Raw genomic sequence first — 16,718 nt, 5'->3', positions numbered from 1 at the left:
TGGTCTGGAACAACATGGCACACAAACAACTATCAGAAAAGCAGCCAATATTACCGTAATTTCCAGACTATAAGCCGCTACTTTTTCCCCTCGTTCTGGTCCCTGCGGCTTATACAAGGGTGCGGCTTATTTACGGCCTGTTCTTCTCCGACACCGACGAAGAGGATTTCGGTGGTTTTAGTACGCAGGAGGAAGACGATGACACAATGATTAAAGACTGACTTTTCATATACCGGTAGGCTGGTTATTTTGATAACGTACAGGCGAGCACTTTGTATTACATTGCACCGTTGTATTATTTGTACTCTGCACGAATGCTGTTCGCCATGTCAAAGATGTGAAAGTTTGATTGAATGATTGAAAGATTTATTGTTAATAAATGGGACGCTTTGCGTTCCCAAACAGTCATCTCTGTCCCGACAATACCCTCCGTGGTAGCAGGAACCCCTATATACTACGGTAATTACACATCAAAACCCTGCGGCTTATAGTCGGGTGCGGCTTATATATGGAGCAATCTGTATTTTCCCCTAAATTTAGCTGGTGCGGCTTATAGTCAGGTGCGGCTTATAGTCCGGAAATTACGGTACATACAGATAATGTGTCATTAAACATACAAATATAAATTAAATACACAGAGGACATAAGTAAAGGAAATTAAATGAGCTCAAATATACCTACAAACGAGGCATAATGAGGCAATATGTACATACAGCTAGCCTAAATAGCATGTTAGCATCGATTAGCTTGCAGTCATGCACTGACCATATATGCCTGATTAGCACTCCAACAAGTCAATAACATCAACAAAGCTCAACTTTGTGCATTCACGCACAGTATAAAACATTTGTTGGACAAATTGAGACAAAAAAGGAGTGGCATAAAACACGTCTTTCTGTGGCAGTGTCGGTTTAAGTTGTACATGTAAACAAACTACGGTGAGTTCAAGGACTTAACCTCAGCCCTACTGAAGTCCAACATCTCTACATTCATCACTAAAATCATAAACCACTCCCTCCTGGCTGGCCATATCCCACCTGCATTAAAAACTGCTGTCATCAGACCACTACTGAAAAAAACCTACCCTGGATCCAGAAGTTCTCTCCAACTACAGGCCCATCTCCAATCTCCCATTTCTTTCAAAGGCTCTGGAGAAAACTGTTGCAGCACAACTTCAGTATCACCTCACTCACAATAATCTGTTTGACAAATTTCAGTCTGGTTTCTGCACAGAAACTGCTTTGGTCAGGGTCACCAACGACATCTTGATGGCAGCAGACACCGGTAGCCCATCACTTCTCATCCTCTTGGATCTTTAATACAGTCGACCACGACATCCTCCTCCACCGCCTGCAATACACCACTGGACTCACAGGAAACGCACATAACTGGCCTCATACCTCACCGGCAGAACCGAGAATGTCGCCCTTGGCAAAGCGAAATCTCACACCCACCTGCGGTGTCTCCCAGGGCTCGGTGTTGGGCCCCACCCTTTTCTCCATATACATGCTCCCCCTGGGCAGTGTCATCAGCAGGCATGGGTTATGCTACCAATGCTATGCTGATGACACACAGCTTTACATCAGAACCACCCCAGCTTCTTCTTCCGCACTGACCACCTGCCTGTAGGAGATGGAGGCGTGGATGAAGCTCAATTTTCTACAACTTAACTGCTCCAAAACTGAAGCCATCCTCATCGGCACTTCGCAACAGCTCCGCTCCTCCCCCATCACCAATACCACTTTCCCTGGACAAAACATCCCCCTTTCCACTTCTGTCTCTTACCTCGGTGTGAAAATGAACCAGCAGCTGAACTACGACACCCACATCAATCACCTGCGCAAGACCGCATTCTACCATCTCAAAAACATCGCCAAACTCCGCCCTTCACTCACCCTGGCAGATGCAGAGAAGCTCGTCCACGCCTTTGTCTCCTCCAGGTTGGACTACTGCAATGCACTCCTCATTGGGATCCCTGGCAAGAGCATCCAGAAGCTCCAGTATATTCAAAACAGCACTGCCAGGATCCTGATGAGGGTGCACAAACACGAAACACATAACACCCAACCTCAAATCCCTTCTCTGGCTCCCCGTCAAACTCAGAATTGAGTTTAAGATCTCCCTCCTCACCCATCAGCGCATCCACGGATCTGTCCCCCCTTACCTCCAGGAGCTCCTCACCCCCCAGAACATTTCATGCACCCTCCGTTTAACATCCACACACACCCTCATAACACCAAGGACTAAGCTCTGCACCACGCGCAATAGGGTTTTCTCTGCTGCTGCCCCAAGACTGTGGAACGCCCTCCCTGAGCACCTGAAGGCCCCAAAGACTACAACTGCTTTTTAAAAAAAGCCTTAAAGGCCTACTGAAACCCACTACTACCGACCACGCAGTCTGATAGTTTATACATCAATGATGAAATCTTAACATTGCAACACATGCCAATATGGGCGGGTTAACTTATAAAGTGCAATTTTAAATTTCCCGCTAAACTTCCGGTTGAAAACGTCTATGTATGATGACGTATGCACATGACGTCAATCGTTGAAACGGAAGTATTCGGACACATTGTATCCAATACAAAAAGCTCGGTTTTCATCGCAAAATTCTACAGTATTCTGGACATCTGTGTTGGTGAATCTTTTGCAATTTGTTTAATGATCAATGGAGACTGCAAAGAAGAAAGTTGTAGGTGGGATTGGTGTATTAGCGGCTGGCTGCAGCAACACAACCAGGAGGACTTTGACTTGGATAGCAGACGCGCTGGCCGCCGACCGCACAGATGATCGGGTGAAGTCCTTTGTCGCTCCGTCGATCGCTGGAATGCAGGTGAGCACGGGTGTTGATGAGCAGATGAGGGCTGGCTGGCGTAGGTGGATAGCTAATGTTTTTAGCATAGCTCTGTGAGGTCCCGTTGCTAAGTTAGCTTCAATAGCGTCGTTAGCAACAGCATTGTTAAGCTTCGCCAGGCTGGAAAGCATTAACCGTGTATTTACATGTCCATGGTTTAATAGTATTGTTGATTTTCTGTCTATCCTTCCAGTCAGGGGTTTATTTATTTTGTTTCTATCTGCAGTTAAGCCCGATGCTATCACGTTAGCTCCGTAGCTAAAGTGCTTCGCCGATGTATTGTCGTGGAGATAAATGTCACTGTGAATGTCCATTTCGCGTTCTCGACTCTCATTTTCAAGAGGATATAGTATCCGAGGTGGTTTAAAATACAAATCCGTGATCCACAATAGAAAAAGGAGAGAGTGTGGAATCCAATGAGCCAGCTTGTACCTAAGTTACGGTCAGAGCGAAAAAAGATGCGTCCTGCACTGCACTCTAGTCCTTCACTCTCACGTTCCTCATCCACGAATCTTTCATCCTGGCTCAAATTAATGGGGTCGCTTTATCGGTCTGAATCTCTCTCGCTGCTGGTGTAAACAATGGGGAAATGTGAGGAGCCTTTCAACCTGTGACGTCACGCTACTTCCGGTACAGGCAAGGCTTTTTTTTATCAGCGACCAAAAGTTGCGAACTTTATCGTCAAAGTTCTCTACTAAATCCTTTCAGCAAAAATATGGCAATATCGCGAAATGATCAAGTATGACACATAGAATGGATCTGCTATCCCCGTTTAAATAAAAAAAATTCATTTCAGTAGGCCTTTAAGACTCATCTTCTTTGAAAAGCCTTCTGCTAATTTCGTTTTTTTTTTTTAGATGTTTTATGTGTTTGTAACTACTCTTGTATACTTTTAAACTCTAACACTTTGGGATTGTCAAAGGTAAAGTGCTTTATAAATTAAAAGTATTATTATCATTATTATTATTATAAACGTTTTTTTGAGTGTTCATCGCTTGATTCGGACTTCAATTATTGTCACTTGTGTGTGCGTGTTTGTGTATATGTGTTGTGTTCTTGCAATGGGGAGACAGTAAAACCTACGTTTCAAAGTAGGTTTTGTCTTGTCAGCAGATGTCGTTGTTTAAGGATTAATGTGAAATAAATGAGGCACCAAACTAGTATTGCATTTTAAATGTTCACTATTTACTTTGTTACATGCTCTAAAATTAGTCAGTGGCACACCTTTTGTGTTATTAGCCTCAACCCCAGTGAACCGGATGCTAATGCTAACGGCTAATGCTTAATGTGTTGTGTTCATGTTGTCGCCGTGAGATAAACACTGACATTTGTTATTTATATTTTGTTATTTACAGCTGAAATGGACCCTAAGGACTCCCGTGAGCCCATGACTGAATCAATTACTGAGGGAACGACTTTCCGACTGTTGGACACTGTGAACAAAAGCATGACTTTTCATATAAAATTATGTGAACTTTGTTTTTAAACCATATTTTGTATCTTATTGCTTTGTATTTTATTTACTTACACTTTGGGAAAGGAAATATGACCTAATATTGTCAGTTCATTAGATGGTATCAATGTAAAAATATATTTTATTACAAAATTAGATAATCTTATTTAATTAACATGTATTTAACTCACTGAGACATGTATTTATGGATTCAAATTGTGTCAAAATATAGGACAGGAAGTTTGTGGTTGCTATGAAATGGAAAAGGGTAGGATTAAATAAACTCTGCTTCTTCCCACTCCGTTTTCGGATATTTAACAAGAAACTGGCACTATGTGATGTATTTAATTGTACCTGTAAGCATGTTCGAAATAAACTCACAGCATAAACCGTACTGTACCACTCATTTGTACGGCATCAGCCTGATTCGTATAAACTACTTTGAACTGTGAAAGCGGTAGAACACAAACCACACAACTCTACAGGAATCTTGATAAAGGAGATCCATGGAGTCATGGTAGCTAGCTAGCCCTTTGATCACAAGCCAGGGTCTGCTAAGACACCTGGATGAGGGTGTATGGTATTGAAAAACCCAAAACACTCAATGGTTCTGGGAACATGACTGAAGATGTGATTAGAAGCATCAGCAGAATGTATTTCAGTGATTAACCTCATTTTTCTGTCTTGCCTCTGGTGAGGGCGGTCGCATCTTTCTCCGCTCCCTCAACAACACCTGGAGTCGAACTCTTGCAGATCGGCCTCAGTCTACAAAAACATTACAACATCACACCCAAGATAATTGGGCACACATGCACACCCCCCCCCCCCACCCCCACCCCCACCCCACGCCTTCACCACCGCTTGTGCTCCAACTCCCCCTCCCTCTGTTTGTCGTGATTAAATGTAATGTGTTTATGTGTGCATTGCAAATGAGTTTTTTTTCCCTTGGACTCAGTCTGGACCCCCCCCCTGTGGGTCCAGCCTTTGACTGATATTTTTTTTACTCTTCCCCCTTTTCCCAGTATCACCTTTTTCCCACCTTTTTTTAAGGAGCGCCGTAAAATTGGCTGCTCCGTCGGCGGTCCCGTCTTGTCTCCCTGTAACGTATGTCTGCTCTTAGTGGGACTGTGCCGAAAATGTACTTTTCAGTTCTTATGTGTCTTGTGCATGTTAAGAATTGACAATAAATCATCTTGAATCTTGAATTTTACATTCAGTCCGACACGTTAAAAAAAGTTACTTGACCTGTGAGACAGCACTCTCTGCTGGATTCACAACTGCAGCACCCTTTTCCCCCCTGCAGATAGCGCCATCAAACCACTTTCCTAATTAAATATGCAAATATGTTGGGAGCAAATGCCCGATGTGTTTCATTTACACATTTAGGTTATAAGTCATTGAACACGTAAAAAAGGGGTGTTATTTACATAAGCACATAGCACTCTGTAACAGTGCCAACTACAATATTGGTCAGGTAACATTGTTTGAAAACACAGAATTTAGAATAAATACATTAATATTGTGATTATTGTCATTTCAAATGATCAACATCTTCTCCCTTGTTTGGCTTCTTTTTTAAAAAAATAACACCATTTTATTTTTGTTTTCTGTTGTAGTTGGACTCGCCACCGGCAAACTCCCAGTCGCCCTGGGAAAACGTAGAGCTATTGCAGGTAATTGCAAGTGTGCCTTATTTAATTTACAGCATTTAGTCAGGAGGCTGTTCCTCCTTTTCAAATGTTTGTACTTCACACGTTCAACATATATACACACCGTTTGAGACCAGTATGTCGTGAATGGGTGTACTGTATTACCAATAAATATAGGGCACCAGGCCTGAAATTAAACAGTACAATTAAAAATGATAATAAAAGAAAATATCACGGATGCAATTAAAGGCCTACTGAAAGCCACTACTACCGACCACGCGGTCTGATAGTTTATATATCAATGATGAAATCTTAACATTGCAACACATGCCAATACGGCCGGGTTAACTTATAAAGTGCAATTTTAAATTTCCCGCGAAACTTCCGGTTGAAAACGTCTATGTATGATGACGTATGCACGTGACGTCAATCGTTGAAACGGAAGTATTGTGTCCAATACAAAAAGCTCTGTTTTCATCGCAAAATTCCACAGTATTCTGGACATCTGTGTTGGTGAATCTTTTGCAATTTGTTTGATGAACAATGGAGACTGCAAAGAAGAAAACTGTAAGTGGGATCGGTGTATTAGCGCCTGGCTGCAGCAACACAACCAGGAGGACTTTGAGTTGGATGGCAGATGCGCTATCCGACGCTAGCCGCCGACCGCATCGATGATCGGGTGAAGTCCTTCGTCGCGCCGTCGATCGCTGGAACGCAGGTGAGCACGGGTGTTGATGAGCAGATGAGGGCTGGCTGGCGTAGGTGGAGAGCTAATGTTTTTATCATAGCTCTGTGAGGTCCCGTAGCTAAGTTAGCTTCAATGGCGTCATTAGCAACAGCATTGTTAAGCTTCGCCAGGCTGGACAGCATTAACCGTGTATTTACAGGTCCATGGTTTAATAGTATTGTTGATTTTCTGTCTATCCTTCCAGTCAGGGGTTTATTTCTTTTGTTTCTATCTGCAGTTAAGCCCGATGCTATCACGTTAGCTCCGTAGCTAAAGTGCTTCGCCGATGTATTATCGTGAAGATAAAAGTCACTGTGAATGTCCATTTCGCGTTCTCGACTCTCATTTTCAAGAGGATATAGTATCCGAGGTGGTTTAAAATACAAATCCGTGATCCACAATAGAAAAAGGAGAAATTGTGGAATCCAATGAGCCCTTGTACCTAAGTTACGGTCAGAGCGAAAAAAGATACGTCCTGCACTGCACTCTAGTCCTTCACTCTCACGTCCTCATCCACGAATCTTTCATCCTCGCTCAAATTAATGGGGTAATCGTCGCTTTCTCGGTCCGAATCGCTCTCGCTGCTGGTGTAAACAATGAGGAAATGCGAGGAGCCTTTCAACCTGCGACGTCACGCTACTTCCGGTACAGGCAAGGCTTTTTTTATCAGCGACCAAAAGTTGCGAACTTTATCGTCGATGTTCTCTACTAAATCCTTTCAGCAAAAATATGGCAATATCGCGAAATGATCAAGTATGACATATATAGAATGGATCTGCTATCCCCGTTTAAATTTTAAAAAATTCAGTAGGCCTTTAAATGTTTTGAGAGTGTTAATTAGGGTTGCGAGACGTAAATGATCGATTCTCAAATTGTGGTACGTGTACCACTTTGCTACGCGGGCTCTATCTAGCGGTACCCCTAAGAATCACTTGTTTAAAGTACTGTGTTTTGTTTTTCCTATAATCAAACAGTGTTACTGTTCAAACTGTGTGTAATGTTACAGTGGCCAAAACATTTAATATACTTGTCAAATAAAACCTATGCCTTGTTTTTTTAATGAATACTTAGGCCTACTTTGCTACTGTGTTTTAATGTTGGTCATTATGGTGGTACTTGGAGAGCAAAGTTTTTTTCTGAGGTGGTACTTGGTGAAAAAAGTGTAGGAACCACTGATGTAGACGTTGTGCGATATAAATTTGGCCAACGTTAAAACCGAGCTTTTAAAGGGGAACTGCACTTTTTGGGGGGAATTTTGCCTATCGTTCACAGTCATTATGAAAGACATGACGACAGATGGATTTTTTAACAATGCATTCTAACTCGTAAATAAAAATCCGCTTACAGCTGAGCTAATGGAGGGTCCTCTATTCCGCCTATAAAACCCAATATAAAAGTATTCAAAAAGCGCCAACCGTACTCAATTTACATCTTGAGACTTGAATATTAACCAAGTACCGTATTTTTCGGAGTATAAGTCGCTCCGGAGTATAAATCGCACCAGCCGAAAATGCATGATAAAGAAGGAAAAAAACATATATAAGTCGCACTGGAGTATAAGTCGCATTTTTTTGGGAAATTTATTTGATGAAACCCAACACCAAGAATAGACATTTGAAAGGCAATTTAAAATAAATAAAGAATAGTGAACAACAGGCTGAATAAGTGTACGTTATATGAGGCATAAATAACCAACTGAGAACGTGCCTGGTATGTTAACGTAACATATTATGGTAAGAGTCATTCAAATAACTATAACATATAGAACATGCTATACGTTTACCAAACAATCTGTCACTCCTAATCGCTAAATCCCATGAAATCTTATACGTCTAGTCTCTTACGTGAATCAGCGAAATAATATTATTTGATATTTTACGGTAATGTGTTAATAATTTTACACATAAGTTGCTCCTGAGTATAAGTCGCACCGCCGGCCAAACTATGAAAAAAAACTGCGACTTATAGTCCGAAAAATACGGTATTAGTAATATTGTTATTATAAGCGCTAACGCAGACAAACTATTTATAGCGGCGACGTGATCACTACCTTTTCTGCTGATGTTGACATGACCGAGTGGTCTGCTGCTTCCTCGCTTCCTTGCTCCCTGAAGTTTATTGTATATTATAAACCATGCCTCTCACCTGGACAGAAGAAGTCTGAGTAGGTATTCCGACAAGTTGGTACCCTTTGACAGCCAATTTAGACCCAGGAATGGCGAGAACGACACCGCCCTTTTCTTCGTGAGGATTATGAGTCGGTTTTCATCTAAATGGGAATATATCAACATCCTAGCAGCCGGCATCCTAATGACAGCCGACATTGTACAGTAAATGATATTTTTTTGTTTGTTGGCTCTCATAAAGTCTTCAGTGAGTATTAATCAGTGATGAAGAAAAAAAAAACTTGAACGTTGTGATGCGTTTTTTAAATGAATGCGCCGCGTATGCTTAAAATGATCAAAATACGTAAATATTAAATGTTATTATAAATGTGCTGTTACTACATTACATATATACTGTACTTACATCATGTATATAAAACCTCAATGGAGGTGTTTAGATGTTGTTTAAGGGCTTAATAGGCAGAGTCCTATTGGTAAGCAGAGTTGTATTTAATATTTAGAATGCATACAAAAAAATAACATTTATCATTAGGTCTCTCATAATGATTGTGAACGATAGGCAAAATTCCCCAGAAAAGTGCAGTTCCCTTTTAATACTATCATCATATCGTGATAATGCATGTTGATGATACATTCCCGCTGTGTACCGCAAATCGAGCGAACGAACTCGTCGCAATGTAGCATTCTTGCTAGCGGCTAACGTCCCTCCACCGTGCAATGCCGCTTCTAAGTCAACAATCCTTGCCTCTACCGTCATCTTTGGAGAACGAGGAATAGCTAAACTTGCTACACAACACGCTGTCGGAGGTTATGCTAAACACACGGAGCACTTGAATGTGAGCAGAGGTGGGTGAGTCGATACCAATATCAACAGTAATGATACCAAGTATAGTATTATTGTATAGTTAAAAGCACAGTGGTTAAATCAGTATTTTTACTATACAAAAAACGTGTAACTCAGTAATCAAATCCCTGGACTTAGGAGGGCTTTGAGGGCAAAAACCAAAGGATTTAAATTTAAGCTAATAATAGGGGGAAAATATATATTTAATAAATATTGGTACACTGCCATACTGTGTTTTTGTCTGATTATAAGTGAGATGAAACAGCATTAGTATTAGTATGATCAATACTGCCATTGTAACTGCTTGGTATTGGATCGACACTCTAATTTGTAATATAAAGTATCAAAATAACAGAAGAATAAGTGATTCTTACATTTTAACAGAAGTGCAGGTAAAAAACGTGTTACAACAAAAAATAACCAGCTCTTAACAGTAAACGAACAAGAAGATTAATAATACTTTTGAGAAAATACAACCGGAAATGACGCATTATGTTAATAAATTAGGAGCCTTTGCAACCCATTTTGTAATTACTTATATTACCATTTATATAAACTAGATGAATATATATCTCATATCCTTTAGCAACGACATGCTATATCTTAAGATCCCTATTTATTTTTGGAACTAAACCTTGCTGGACATTCGGGAAGCCACTTTGAAATCTAACTAAACATCGAGACAATTAATTTCTTAATAATAAAGCAACTGCAGACGCTGAATTATAGATGACAGCAAAACATTTGACTTGCAACAGCAGATCAACTGCAAAAAAGAATTGCATATATTTTATAAGCAAATTGCTTGACAACACAAAAATATTTGGTTATGTCGACTAAAGGCATCCCGATCCGATGTTGATAGCGGATATCAGTCTGATACAGTAAAAAACAAGTATCGGATTATATCAGCTACAAGCAGTTCTGCAGCTGGTTAACATTAAAACGTCCTCCGATAAGCACACAAGATTGGTCATTTATAACAGGTAAACATGGCTGTAGGCTACTAGGAGCTAGCAGCTACACAACAGCTAAGCACACAATAGCACGCAAGGTAGTCATACTTAATTAAACAACATTGCAGTCCAAACCACATTTGTCAACATGAACAAGGTTTAAATAATTATAGCTGCGTATAAATTACGAAGTATCCAAGGCAGAAGGGTATTTGAAGAAATCCAGTAACAAACGTGTCCGCATCATTCAACTTACTGCGTCATGTGTTTAGCTAAATTAATTATTGTACCAATAGATGTCGCCAAAAAAACCACACACAAAAATAAATAAACTATTACCACTCCAGTTCAGCTTAAAGACAGTCTATTCCAAATGGTTAATAATAAATCGGTTAGTGTTTTTCATACCTACCATTGTTCTCTGTTTGACTGACTTTACTTGATCATTTTTTTGTAATACTCTACATTACAAAATAATTTAAAAAAGATATATGAGTCACGCTGATATCGGATCAATATCATTATCGGCTAAATCTCGAGGCTCCAATATCGGTATTGAAAGAGAAAATTTGTATCCTGACCCCCCTTATAAACAGATCCGACTGAATACAATATCACACGATTATACACACTTGCATAGTCAGCAATAATACAAAGCTAAGATGGGGATGTTTTGTTTAGATAGCTTAGCACAGGGGTCCTTAACCTTTTGGTCCTGGGGCTCAGCTTTTCCACTCAAATATTTACACTGAATTAGAAATCTTGCTCTTTCATCGTATTTAATAATTATATCTAATTTATTTACAGTTTAACAGGATAAACCTTGTCAAATGATATACGTTTTAATCACATAGATCATTAGCTAGGCTTAGGTCAGTCTGATTACAAAGATAATTAAAGCTGCAAGCAGCGATGGACGGGACCGACTTTGAGGGCTCATAAAATCCAAACCGGAGCAGTAATTAAAACTCTTTCATCAACTTTTAATCAGAAGGGTTCAATCTCTCTCCTGTGCTAATTTGAAGCCGACACGACAAAAGCGCTCAGAGGAGATAATGTTTGAAAAAAGGTGACTGTTTTTACTCAACTTTTGTTTTGAAGGGGGAATTGCAAACTTCCTGTTGATTTTTGCTGGGGGTTGTCCGTGTATGAAATATAGGTCTAAGTGAAACCTACATAGAGGTTTTTGTTTCATGTCTCTACGACATTCCTACTGGGAGTTGGTGGCAGTTTTGTCTGTGTTTTCTTCCTAGGGGGCGCTAGAGCGCAATTTTGAGTTTTGTGGTTAGATCGCAATTTTTGCCACTCCTGATGTGTGTGTCCAATTTTGTGAGTTTTGAAGCATGTTAAGGGGGTCAAATTACAGCTCAAAGAGGCGACAGTATAATAATAAAACGCTAGAAATACAATATGGTACTCTGTCCCAAAGGGACATCGGTCCCTAAATACTAATTAAATATACTGCAGAAGGAGGGACTCATAAAAGCTAATGACAAATATTTTTACATTTATATATTTTTTTTAACTGACATACACACAGCGCTAAAATACATACATTCTAACTCAGTAGAAAATAAATAACCTGTATGTTTCTGAAACAAACTGTCAATAAAATTAAAGTGCAATTTGAAAATACAGATTCACCACTTTAGTCGTAATTTTTGCGCTTAAGAAACTTCTCAGACTTTAGCTCCAGACTTCTTCTGTTTGTTAAGATTGTCATTACTGCCACAAGTGGTGGAAAAATGTATTGCATACGGACCACGGCTGAGGAGCAGATATTTTTTGTCGGCCCTCTCGGGTGCGCTTGGGGCCCAACAAGGGCCAATTGACATCATTGGATTAATTTTAGCATCTGTGGTGTGCAAAATGTATAAAACCACCAGCCAACGTTTGGAGACCTCTGATTTAGGCTTTTGTGAATCAGTTATTCAAATATTCAAACAGTGTTACTGTTCAAACTGTGTGTAATGTTACAGTGGCCAAACATATTAAATATACTTTGCCTTGTTTTTTAATGAATATTTAGGCCTACTATGCTACTGTGTTTTAATGTTGGCCATTATAGTGGTACTTGGAGAGCCAAGTGTTTTCTGAGATGCTACTTGGTGGAAAAAGTTTGAGAACCACTGTGTTAAATAACCTTGTTATGATTTTACAAAACCCAAAGCCAGTGAAGTTGGCACGTTGTGTAAATGGTAAATAAAAACGGAATACAATGATTTGCTAATCCATTTCAACCTATATTTAATTGAATAGACTGCAAAGACAAGATAATTAACGTTCGAACTGGAAAACTTTATTTTTTTGCAAATATGAACTCATTTGGAATTTGATGCCTGCAACATGTTTCAAAAAAGCTGGCACAAGTGGCAAAACAGACTGAGAAAGTTGAGGAACGCTCATCAAACACTTATTTGGGACATCCCGCAGGTGAACAGGCTAATTGGGAACAGGTGGGTGCCATGATTGGGTATAAAAGCAACTTCCATGAAATGCTCAGTCATTCACAAACAAGGATTGGGCGAGGGTCTCCACTTTGTCAACAAATGCGTGGGAAAAATGTCCAACAGTTTAAGAACAACATTTCTCAAAGAGCTATTGCAAGGAATTTAGGGATTTCACCGTCTACAGTCCGTAATATCATCAAACGGTTCAGAGAATCTGGAGAAATCACTGCACGTAAGCGATGATATTACGGATCCCTCAGGCGGTACTGCATCAGAAAGCGACATCAGTGTGTAAAGGATATCACCACATGGGCTCAGGAACACTTCAGAAAACCACTGTCAATAACTACAGTTTGTCGCTACATCTGTAAGTGCAAGTTAAAACTCTACTATGCAAAGCTACAGGCATTTATCAACAACACCCAGAAACGCCACCGGCTTCGCTGGGTCCGAGCTCATTTAAGATAGACTGATGCAAAGTGGAAACGTGTTCTGTGGTCTGACGAGTCCACATTTCAAATTGTTTTTGGAAACTGTGGACGTCGTGTCCTCCGGAACAAAGAGAAAAAAAACCATTCGGACTGTTGTAGGCGCAAAGTTGAAAAGCCAGCATGTGTGATGGTATGGGGGTGTATTAGTGCCCAAGACATGGGTAAATTACACATCTGTGAAGGCACTATTAATGCTGAAAGGTACATACAGGTTTTGGAGCAACATATGTTGCCATCCAAGCAACGTTATCATGACGCCCCTGCTTATTTCAGCAAGACAATGTCAAGCCACGTGTTACAACAGCGTGGCTTCATAGTAAAAGAGTGCGGGTACTAGACTGGCCTGCCTGTAGTCCAGACCTGTCTCCCATTGAAAATGTGTGGCGCGATATGAATCCTAAAATACCACAAATACCAAGAATGGGAAATAATTCCACCTGAAAAGCTTCAAAAATTGGTCTCCTCAGTTCCCAAACATTTACTGAGTGTTGTTAAAAGGAAAGGCCATGTAACACAGTGGTAACAATGCCCCTGTGCCAACTATTTTGCACTGTGCTGCTGCCATTAAATTCTAAGTTAATGATTATTTGCTAAAAAAACAAGTTTCTCAGTTCGAACATTAAATATCTTGTCTTTGCAGTCTATTCAATTGAATATAAGTTGAAAAGGATTTGCAAATCATTGTATTCTGTTTTTATTTACGCCTTACACCACGTGCCAACTTCACTGGTTTTGGATTTTATATAATAGGATGCTCAACTTTCTCTCCTTCTTAGCTACAGTAGGCCCACGGTTCCTGTATCGACATGCATGAAGGTCAGACTCTGGGACTACGCTTCATTGGCTGTGAGACCTTCGGCGGGAAGACAAAGTCGCTTTGTTCCGCTTGAAGGGGAGTGGAGCGATGGAACAAGCGCCATCATGCCTGTGAAACAAGAAATATCCACTCCATATATGACAGTCGTATAGGCCTCAAAGAATTATGGATTTTGTTATTGTTCTCACTCACATTGTTTGTCAGGTGTTGCACTGTTTTTACGCTTTACTGCACAAGATGCCCATTCAACTATGAGGAATTCACTGCAATTATGCATTTAATTCTAATTCAATGAGCTAATATTACTAGTTATGTACCATACATGCATACCTAGCCGCTTCCTGCTCCATCATTGATTAGAACACAGTGACCATGTTAGGTTCTGTTGGTCTTGAACCGCAAGATGCAGAGATGGCAGGCGTAGCACCGATAAACATGACTTTAATGTCAATAAGGAAATAGTGCAAATGGTATGTGCACATGCAGGAACAGGAAACAATCTTCGAGCCCTGACTGGAGGGCGAGGCAGGCATAAATACTGTATTTTTCGGACTATAAGTTGCAGTTTTTTTCATAGTTTGGCCGGGGGTGTGAAATTATTAACACATTATCGTAAAATATCAAATAATATTATTTAGCTCATTCACGTAAGAGACTAGACCAGGGGTCGGCAACCTTTACCACTCAAAGAGACATTTTGAAAAGTTTCATAAATGAAAGAAAACAATGGGAGCCACAAAAAAATTTTGAAAATTTAAAATGAAAAACACCGCATACAAAGCTTAAATTGCTTTGCGCTATGTTAACCAAGGGTCTCTGACATACGCACCGGCACGCACTTTAATATGGAAATTTGATGTTAGTGCGGCCCGCGACTTTTAATTGAATGGCGCTTGATAGCGTCTTTCTTGCCAATCCTCCCAATTTTCCGGGAGACTCCCAAATATCAGGACGTGCTGGCACTGCTTTTAGTGCCCTCTACAGTCTGCCCAAACAACGTACCTGCTTGGCCACATGCAGAATGCAGCTTTTGCTTGCCCACGTAAGTGCCAGCAAGGCATACTTGTTCAACAGCCACACAGCTTACACTGACGGTAGTCGTACAAAAACAACTTTAACACTGTTACGTTACAAATATGCGCCACACTTTGAACCCACACCAAAAAAGAATGACAAACACATTTCTGGAGAACATCTGCACTGTAACACAACATAAACACAACAAATACCCAGAATCCCATGCAGCACTAACTCTTCCGCTGCATGGGACTCTGGGTATTTGTTGTGTTGTGTTACGGTGCGGATGTTCTCCAGAAATGTTTTTGTCATTCTTTTTTGGTGTGGGTTCACAGTGTGGCGCATATTTGTAACGTAACAGTGTTAAAGTTGTTTTTGTACGACTACCGTCAGTGTAAGCTGTGTGGCTGTTGACCAAGTATGCTATGCTGTCTCCTACGTGTGCAAGTAAAAGCAACATATAACATGTGGCCGAGCTGTCATGCTGTTTGTAAATGCTATAGAGGACAATTAATGCAGTGCCATTAGGGCACGCCCTTGATTAAGTAATTAGAGTGAAAATAGGATAATATTTGCCCTGGGAGATTTCTAGGAGAGGCAGTCTCCTGGGAAAATCGGGGGGGTCGTTAAGTATACTGGGAAAACCGGGAGGGTCGGCAAGTATGCAGCTGAGCCGTATCAGAGTGGTCAAAGAGCCGCATGCGGCTCCGGAGCCGCGGGTTGCCGACCCCTGGACTAGACGTATAAGATTTCATGGGATTTAGCGATTAGGAGTGACAGATTGTTTGGTAAACGTATAGCATGTTCTATATGTTATAGTTATTTGAATGACTCTTACCATAATATGTTACGTTAACATACCAGGCACGTTCTCAGTTGGTTATTTATGCGTCATATAACGTACACTTATTCAGCCTGTTGTTCACTATTCTTTATTTATTTTAAATTGCCTTTCAAATGTCTATTCTTGGTGTTGGGTTTTATCAAATACATTTCCCCAAAAAATGCGACTTATACTCCAGTGCGACTTATATATGTGTTTTTCCTTCTTTATTGTGCATTTTCGGCCGGTGTGACTTATACTCCGGAGCGACTTATACTCCGTAAAATACGGTAGGAGCCTGGTGTGGCCAGGCTGCCAATCAGCGGCAGGTGAGGGGAAATAGCGCTCAGGGAAACAAGCAGGAAAAGGAACCAAACGTAGGAGCGCTACACAGGAAATAAACACAATCCAAGGAAACACAACCAGGCGTGAATGTGACAGATCATCACAGTACCCCCGGCCCACTTTGGGGACGGATTCTAGGTGTCCCACCCCAAAAAAAACAAGGTTC

The 16,718-nt window shown here is 40.6% G+C and overlaps 1 protein-coding gene across 5 annotated transcripts in view; it reads left to right on the top strand.

The window, feature by feature from the left end:
* Positions 1 to 15,352, top strand: part of LOC133642902 (uncharacterized) — a 34,162-nt gene extending 18,810 nt beyond the window's left edge. For 3 of the 5 annotated variants that reach the window (XR_009824623.1, XR_009824624.1, XM_062037321.1), the window contains exon 4: positions 4,210 to 4,701. Coding sequence is in view for 3 of the 5 variants with exons in the window: in XM_062037321.1 (XP_061893305.1) it covers positions 4,210 to 4,245 (36 nt within the window). In the remaining 2 variants the exon portion in view is untranslated. Of the gene's footprint in view, positions 1 to 4,209; positions 4,702 to 5,923; positions 5,981 to 14,326 lie in introns of those variants that run through there. The other 2 variants (XM_062037320.1, XM_062037319.1) reach the window with 1 other exon arrangement.
* Positions 15,353 to 16,718: the final 1,366 nt, after the last annotated feature.

Source organism: Entelurus aequoreus, linkage group LG25, assembly GCF_033978785.1.
Source record: "Entelurus aequoreus isolate RoL-2023_Sb linkage group LG25, RoL_Eaeq_v1.1, whole genome shotgun sequence".
Classification (NCBI taxonomy): domain Eukaryota; kingdom Metazoa; phylum Chordata; class Actinopteri; order Syngnathiformes; family Syngnathidae; genus Entelurus; species Entelurus aequoreus.
The sequence above is the reverse complement of the archived record's forward strand: the minus strand, read 5'-3'. Positions and strand labels throughout refer to the sequence as shown.